Below are 9,706 nucleotides of genomic sequence, written 5' to 3' on the forward strand. Positions count from 1 at the left end.
CTCCGGTTTTGCTCTGTAACATTGTCTGTCTCTCGAACAGGTTATGTCCTGTTGCCTTGAGGCTTTGTATATAAAGGAGAGTGTTCCTTAATAAACAACTCAGTTGATTGCATCCTGCCTTTGAGTTCACAACCCTCTCTCGGCCCGTCACAGGAGCGTTATTGTTCTATAAGTCTCTATATGTATGTTCTTACGTTTATTGTCCCTATAAAATGTAAAGAAACCTCTCTCAATAAATCAGTCCTCTGAAGAAGTATCACACAACTAGTCTGGACTTAATCTTATATTTCATATTTTCCTTTCTGCACACACACACACACACACACACACACACACTGGCTGCTAATGCTACTTACCAAGGTAGCAGTGGCTGTCAGTACTACTTACAAGGGGGTTAGCTATGGTCGTTAATGCTACTTGCAAAGGTATCTCTGACCGTTAATGCTACTTGCAATGGTATCTGTGACCGTTAATGCTACTCTCAAGTTAGCAGTGTCCCTCGATGCTACTTGCCAGGGTAGCAGTGCCCGTTAAGGCTACTTGTCAAGATAGAAGTGGCCGTCAATGCTATTTGCCAGGGTAGCAATGGGCGTTAATGCTACTTACAAAAGTTACAGAGGCTGTTAATGCTACTTACCAAGGTAACAACTAAACTGGCAAGTAAGCCACTGATACCCTGGCCAGTAGCATTGACACCCAATTTATATATATATATATATATATATATATATATATATATATATATATATATATATATATATATATATAGATAGATAGATAGATAGATAGACATTTGTGTATAATATACATATATATGTATATATATATATATATATATATATATATATATGCCATATTTGGAAACTGAACCTTCCAACTTGCATATCAGGACCCTTTCTAGGGAAGTTGTCGCTGTTACTAGAAGAGCTGAAACAAATAAATTTGGATATGATAGCTTGAGCGAAATTGGAAGAACTGGGAATCTTATACTGTATATAGTTAAAAGAGAGCCCTGCCTTTTGCTTATAATGACATGAAAAGAACAACGAAAATGAAATGGGTTGTCTCATTAATAAAAACTGTACAGGCAACGTAAAAGAATTTTAAAGCATCAGTGACAAAACTGCAGGATTCATTATCAAACGAAATAAAAAGTATAAAAGGAAGATAATTTAAGCGTATGCCCCAACAACAGAGAAAGGATGACAACCTATTTATAGATATTATTATCATTATTATTATTATTATTATTATTATAATTATTACTTGGTAAGCTACAACCCTAGTGGGAGATACAGGATGCTATAAGCCCGGGGGCTCCAACAGGGAAAATAGCCCAGTGAGGAAAGGAATTAAGGAAAAACAGAATATTCTGAGAGCAGTAAGATTAAAATAAATATTTCCTATGTAATCTATGACAACTTTAACAAATTAAGAGGGAGAGAAATAAAATAGAATAGTGTGCCCAAGTGTACCCTCAAACAAGAGAACTCTAACCCAAGACAGTGGAAGATCATGGTACAGAGGTTATGGCACTACCCAAGACTTAGAGAACAATGGTTTGATTTGGGAGTAGCCTTTTCCTAGAAGACCTGCTTACCATAGCTAAAGAGTCTCTTGTACCCTTACCAAGAGGAAAGTGGCCACTGAACAATCACAGTGCTGTAATTATTCCCTCGGGTGAAGATGGATTGTTTGGTAATCTCAGTGTTGTCAGGTGTATGAGGATAGAGGATAATATGTAAAGATTAGACCAGACTATTCGGTGTATGTGTAGGCAAAGGGAAAATAAACCGTAAATCAGAGAGAAGGATCCAATGGTGTACTGTCTGGCCATTCAAAGGACCTAATATCTCTGTATCGGTAGTATCTCAACGGGTGGCTGGTCCCCTGTTCAACCTACTACCATATATATATGGAAATATCTTGAACAAAACATAATACTCTATTTGAATTTTTTCTGGGGGATTTCCGTGGCAAAGTAGAGAAAAAGATGACAGGCCAATCAGCTGTAGGTAAATTTGGAGTAGGCACAAGAAGTAACAGAGGAGACATGCTTGTAGAGTTTGCTGAAAAAAAAAAAATCATAGGCAACATTTTTTTATGAAAAAGAACAGAAAATAGACACAGAGAAGCCCACCGTTAGGAAGAAATGAAAAACGAAATAATTTTATTATCAGTGAAAAAAAAAGATTATTTGCTTAAAGATGTAGCAGTGCTAAAAAGGTTAAATTCAAGGGATCATAGAATTGTAAGAAGTAGAATTTGTGTAGATTTGAGGAAAGAAAGAAAGAAAATTAACACAAAATAGGTATTCCTTGGTACATAACAAAATGGAGGCAAAGAAAAACGAAATGAATAGCAATTTAACATAAAATGTATTTGAATCAGACCAAGAGATAACTGGAAATTTTTTTAAACAAGATTAAGGATAGTTTTCAGAAAGCACCAAAAATCTAATAAAGTAAAGACTAAGGGTAAAATCCAAGTGAGATAAAGTGGAATTACCAGAACTGTCCAAAACCATAAAGAAACAAAAAACACAAGACATTCGCAAGCAAAATCATACAAAAAACTAAAGTGAGGAAGAAACATCAAGTTAATGAAAAGAAGACTTGGAAAAGGGTGCCAACAGATATTTGCTTTAACAGATGAAAATTTATATATATAAGTAAAAAAAAAATTATTAAAAGACATGAAATCGTACAAAGCAGAAGATGGCCTATAAAAGATTCAATTATAGATGGAGGATATTTCACAATAGTAAATCTCGCCAAACTTTACACACAATGTTTGCAATAGTGCTCTATATTTTTATCTTGGAAAAAAATCTCATTTTATCAACTCATAAAAAGAAACACACAAATGACCTGAAAAATTTCTGCCAAATACATTTCCGCTCAATAATAAATGTAATATATACCAAGATCATATTAGACAAGAAGGAAAGAAAGTAGACTTCAATCAACCAAGAGAGTACATCAACTATCTTATGGAAAAATCAACTGAGTAAGACAAATCAATATATATGGCATTTAAAGACTATAAGAAAGCTTTTGATTCTGTCAAAACTTTAACAGTAATGAAAGCTCTTCAAAAACGAGGAATAGATGATACTATGTTAGAATGCTGGAAGATGTCTTTATGGATAGTTAAGCAATCCTATAAATACATAAATTTAGTAGAAAAAATTCCAATTGAGAACAAGTTAGACAAGGACACCCTTTCTCTCCTAAATTATTCACAGCGTCCGAAGAAGAATTTTTTAAGAATGTAAATTGAGAAATTGTAAGAATTAACATTATTGAGGATAGCTTAACAACTTAATATCTGCAGATGATTTAGTTCTATTTATGGAATCATGGAAGGCATTGCAAAAGATGGTAGAAGATTTGAATAGAGAAAGCAAAAACTTAGGATGGAAACTGAAGAAAAGTAAAACTAAGATAATGTCGCAGAGAGACAGCAAACAGGTGTTAAGGACAAACCTAATGAGATTGTTAATGAATATTTTTACTTAAGGCAAAAAATGAGGGTTTACCAAGGACATGAGACCGAAATTAAATGATGGACTAGCATGGACTGGAGAGTTGGTAAACAAAAAGATATTATGGAAAGTAAAATTCCGTTTTCTCAAAAAATAAAAAGTATTAACTCATGCATCAGAAACTTGAAGCCTTACTAAAGCCTTAAAACATAAGGCAGTTATAACTCAAATAGCTATAGAAAGAATAATGATGGGAATACATCTAGAAGACAGAAGAAGACCAGCATGGATTCGAGAACAAACCAAAGGAGAGGATATTCTAACAATATGTAAGAGAAAGAAATGGGTGTGGCCAGGAAATTTAATGATAATAGCAGATGATATATGGACTAAAATAATAGCAGAATGGATCTCTAGAGATTGCAAACGGGGCAAGCGAAGGGAGAGACGATGATGGATTCACGAGCTAAGAAAATTTGCCGGTATATATATGTGTGTGTGTATATATATATCAATGAATATATATATATATATATATATATATATATATATATATATATATATATATATATATATATATATATATATATATATATATATATATATATATATATACAGAATAATTCCTTACTTTAATATGGAAATGAATGTAAACAATACCCTTCTATGGGAGAAATTGTTTTTCAATACTAATTCTTATGTAGAATGAATTGCTAAATCTGTATTTTAATATGTTTGAATCTTTTCTGAGTTACTAAATTTATGAAGTTTATTATCTTTTAATTTTTTTTGAGGTAAAAGATAGAAAAATTAAATTTCCGGCAAAAAAATAGGGGGGTGGTTAGCCCTTGCTGCCCCCCTACCCCTACGCCCATGTAGAGTCGTTTAGGTCATGATCCATTTAGGCCGAGAGTCCTTTAGGCCATGATCCCTATTTATTCATGAAAACCATACCAACACATTTATTTTTTATTTATCATAAAGAAATAGGTGGAAAACAATTATTTAATTCATGGATACCAATTATATTATCATTAAAAGTATACCAACACATTTGTATTTTTAAAAATTTAACTTGAGGTAAAAAAAGAATTCGTCCTAAACTACCGCAGCCTAGGAATCGTGGCCTAAATGACTCACCGTAGAGCCAATAAAGATAAATTAAGCTAGATTTGCAAAAGGGAGGAAATGTAACCGTGAAAGACTACTTCTAGTGAATCCTGCCCCAGATTCAGCAGATAGCGAAGTTGAAATTATGAATATTAAAAATCACTGTAACAGAATTAACACCTCTTGGGTTTTGGTTTAAAAAAGGAGTTCTAAGTCACATTATTTTCATGTGATTATCGAGACAGAAATGCACTTCTACCAATAAACCATTCGGGAATGTCCACACGGATTGGTCATCTGTTCAGATAAGTGGCCAGCGGATGCCCCTTTAAATTCTAATGGATTTGTACTCACCATTGTTAATCATCAGCGGCGTTACATAGACCCAAACTCTGGAACGCAAACACAATACTATATTGGGTCTAGTACACTACCTTGAGGTACACTTTCTCTAATGGTTAATTTAAGTAATGGGCATTTTCAATATGTACACAGTACTTTCTGACAACCAAGTAGAATTTTTAATGCTCATAGGGTTGCCATTCAATAGTTGTGGACTGCAATTAATTTAGCTGCAGTTCATGCACAACTTTATCAAAAGCAGCACTAAGATTGAGTGATATCAAGATACCTCCTTTTTCCCCATCCATTATTTCCAGCAGATTATTTATCGACGAACAAATAGATGTCTTCATAGAATATAATTTTCTGTATGCTGTCTGGTTGTCCGGAAATGCTTCGATTCTTTCCAAGTGACTAACTAGTTAATCAAGAATTACACAATCTAGTACTTTGTAACCAAGGGACGGATTGGAAATAGGTCTGGTTGAACTTATATTCCTGATAATCTAGAACATTTTTCAGAACCTTTGGAACTGTAGCAACTTGTTCAGATTTAGGAAACTTACACTCATCAATACTAGCATTTACTATTCGTGTAACTATGTCGGCAAGACTTGAAATTTTTCCTCCCCAAATTACTTTGGATATTGGCATCAGATCTATCATGCAATTTTTTTTTTCTTTTCCCTCTTAACAATGCTAGTGACTTCATCTATTGTTATGTTATTAAATCTTATTATTGTTATCTGTTTATTTCGTACAGCACTAATCTGATATGGAATACCTGCAGTGACCCAATTATGTTTTCTGATAGGCTTCGAAGAATTCTAGAAATTTATTGGCCTGTCCTTGGTCGCTAAACTCTCAGGTAACCTATTTTTATCATTTACATTTTCCATTTCACCATTTAGGAAATGACATAACCTATTCATGTCTGTTGCTGCTTTTTGGGCCTTTTTCTTATAGTATTCAGTTTTTTTTCCCTTAATAGTTAATTATATTGTTACTTTACCACTTTCTTTCTGTGCATTTTTTTTCTCTAAAGTCTCCCAATCGAACCAAGGATATCTCTACTTAACAATTATAGTATATTTCATTAGGGAACACATCGTGTTATGCTCAATTCTCGCAACCCTGTTATATATAGTTATAAGGCAATCAACACATACAACCTAATATGTTGGTAGTCATGGCCACAAGTAATAGTGATATATTTATTTTCTTTGGTACTTCATGAATGAATACACAAGGAGATAAAATTTATTAATTTGTAAAGTTTATTCACTTCAGCACTGCATGTTTCTCTAAAGGTAATCTAAAAGTTATAAGTTTGTGCTCGGGAGAAAAAGTACACTTTTCTTCCACATTAATATCAGATACAATAAAAGTACAGTTTTCTTTCACATTAACATCAGATACAATAAAAGTTCAGTTTTCTTTCACATTAATATCACATACAATAATATTCAATCCATCACGTAAAACTAGTGTGTGAGAGAGACGTTGTGCTGTAACTGAGGGGCAAGATGACTGCAACTGATTTCAATTCAACAGATATTGAGTTAATATACAACAGTTGCCAGGCTAAAAGGTCACAAAAATTAAACATACTTATTCATGTAATCCAGGCTTAAACAGGTTCTCTAAACAGTTAGGGGGTAAGCAAGATATACACAAAAATGAATAACGTAAGTGGCTATAGAGGTCGTTGGTTGGGACGGGAGCGAGGGGTGGTATATGTGAGTGGTGGGCGGCTTTGTCGCTGCTCCGGCACGTGACGGGGTGGGCGTCTGTGTCCAACTGCATTCACGTCAGATTCGGTTGATAATGAATATCTCTCCTCTTCCTCATGAGTTGAGGCGTTGATGGAGGTTTTGAAGGTGGTGAAGTGGCTGTCAATAAGGGCATCGATTTTGGTCATCAGGTCCTTCAAGGCACAGCAGTGAGGGGGATGGCAAGAGGGAGCGAGTCCTGCATTGGTCACCAATTGTACGAGAGGGACGTGAAGTGAATACAACAGACTTTATTTCAAACAATAGTGAATTTAAATGCAACAGGTTCCGGACAAGGTCACAAAAATCCGAATATACTTATTCATGTAAAGGCAAGCTTAAATATGTTCTTTTGACTCTTAGATCACAGGCAATATATATATATATATATATATATATATATATATATATATATATATATATATATATATATATATATATATATATATATACACACACACACACACATATATATATATATATATATATATATATATATATATATATATATATGCCGTTACAGTGTATTCTTACTGTTTCTCTTTCACGACTGATTATTTTTTATTAACCACTTGAAAGAATTTTTCTACAATAAAAATTGTACATTGGAATTTTACTTAGTATTTATATATATATATATATATATATATATATATATATATATATATATATATATATATATATATATATATATAATACCGTTACAGTGTACGAGCGTGTGTGAAACGTGCGGTACACTAGGTCTGATGCATGCCCTATCAAAGTTGTTGCACAATCAACGTTATTAACCAATTGATATTTTTTGTATAACAATCATCGGAGCTTGTTTCAAATTATGCTGATTTTCATATCCACTTTCCATTTCTTATTAGTTTTTCTATACTAAGAAAAGCTTGAAACATTTGCCATAAAGTCATGGCCTTCAAAACCTATTTTTATGGAAGCAAATAACCAACCAAAAACAGGTAGCTTTGTCTCACTGAGAAATTACCTCTCACTACACACCTCGGGATTTTTTAAAGCTTCCACGACTATTATTTCCTCCAGAGAAAGATGTATACAGTATATATATATATATATATATATATATATATATATATATATATATATATATATATATATATATATATATACAGAGAGAGAGAGAGAGAGAGAGAGAGAGAGAGAGAGAGAGAGAGAGAGAGATTTACGAAGTCGGCACCTAATGTTATTTTGCAGGTTATTTCAAATTCTTACTGTTTCTCTTTCACAACTGATTATTTTTTATTAACCACTTGAAAGAATTTTTCTACAATAAAAATTGTACATTGGAATTTATCTTAGTATTTTTATATGTTCTATGTATTATTTTAGTGATATATAGAAGTCACTTTTAAATGTGACTGTTTTGCTAATGAAAGTTTTTATTTTCTTCTAAGTTTTAATGACACGAAAAGGTCAATATTTGAAAAGATATGTAGTTGAAATTATTCTTCGAAAATTTAATATATTTAGATATTTAGTTTCCTTTTTGGCAAAGATTGATTTAATAGAATTCAGTAGTATGCCTAATTATTATCTTTTAGCAGAAATTTTCCTTATGATTGTGGATCCTAGGGAAATAATAGTTATATTTTATGGTTATTCACTAACGAGTTTTGAGCCCTTCCTTCAAATCCCAAAATATCGCTCTCCACTCATAACGACATATGCTAGAGGCCCACGTTACTATTCCTGGGCTAGTATATCTGTTCGTCTGTGTATTTCTATAGGTAAACTTTTCCACTCTGGAATAATTAGTTATTATTTTTGACATATTTTCATCCTTTAGCAAAATCAAAAACATAAAAGATTTAAATATATAAACGAGCAGACAAGTAAATGGGATAAAACTCTTTCAGGGAGTCATGCAACAAATGTTTCTTTATCAATCCCTTAGATAATATAAATAAATTAATGTTTTTTTAATAAAAAAGAAAAAAAAAATCATAGCAAATTATGTAATAACTGTATATGGGATGCTAAAATAAACAGCTTTCCCTCGAATTTCTGAGGAAAACACGTTTTTTTTTTTTTTTTTCAAAACTAGGTATGTATATTCACTAACAATCTCAGAAGCTCGTCCACAACTCTTATTTGTCGTCTCTCTACATTTTTATTGAACATTATTTTACTTTTTTCATATTAATTCTCAACCCTACATTTCTGCTTTCTCTATTCAAATCTTCTATAATTTCTTGTAATTCCTCTCATGATTCACTAAATACAACTATTTAATCAGTAAACCTTAAGTTGTTAAGGTATTCCCAATTTATACTAATTCCTACATTTTTCTAATCTAATTTCTTGAAAACTTCTTCGAGGCATTCTCTGGATAGATTAGGAGAGAAGGGTCTCCCTGTCTAACTCCTTTCTCAATCAGAATTTTCTCACTACATGTAGTTTTAGGATTGCTGTCCATTCTTTATAGATATCTTCACGTGTTCTAACATAAGATTCTTCTATTCCCTGTTTTATAAGGGCTTTCATTACTGCTGATGTTTTGACAGAATAAAAAGCTTTCTCATAGTGTATAGATGCCATAAATAGTGGTTTGTCATATTCTGTTAATTTTCCATTAGCTGGGTAATTTCGTGGATATGGTCAGTTATTGAAAAACATCTAAAGCCTGCTTGCTCTCTTGTTTGATTAGTCTAGCTGTCTTTTATTCGACCTCTTTGTGAATTAGTATAATGGTAAAGTTCTCCAAGCTGTAGCTATAGAGCATTCTTGCAGACATTTTGGTGTAGAACTCAGCAAGTTTTACTACTATGAAATCTCCTCCATCTATTATCACATCAGTTGTCAGGCCATCTTTTGCTGCTTTGCCTCTTTTTATGTCTTTTAATGCTTCCTTATTTCTCCTACTGTTACGTTTGGTACCGGCTCAGATGTTTCATTATTTTTAATATGGAAGTTATTCCCTATATCACTATTGTATAGCAGTGTAGAAAAATCCTCTGCAATTTTTATCACT

The 9,706-nt window shown here is 32.6% G+C and overlaps 1 protein-coding gene across 1 annotated transcript in view; it reads left to right on the plus strand.

Moving 5' to 3' along the window:
- The first annotated feature begins 6,890 nt into the window (after positions 1 to 6,890).
- The window catches only part of LOC137646477 (sialate:O-sulfotransferase 1-like), a 66,918-nt gene continuing 64,102 nt past the window's right edge, over positions 6,891 to 9,706 (plus strand). The window contains exon 1 of the mRNA XM_068379583.1: positions 6,891 to 6,941. Within this exon, the coding sequence (XP_068235684.1) occupies positions 6,891 to 6,941 (51 nt within the window). The remainder of the gene's footprint in view (positions 6,942 to 9,706) is intronic.

This window comes from Palaemon carinicauda, chromosome 9 (genome assembly GCF_036898095.1).
Source record: "Palaemon carinicauda isolate YSFRI2023 chromosome 9, ASM3689809v2, whole genome shotgun sequence".
NCBI classification, from domain to species: Eukaryota; Metazoa; Arthropoda; class Malacostraca; order Decapoda; family Palaemonidae; genus Palaemon; species Palaemon carinicauda.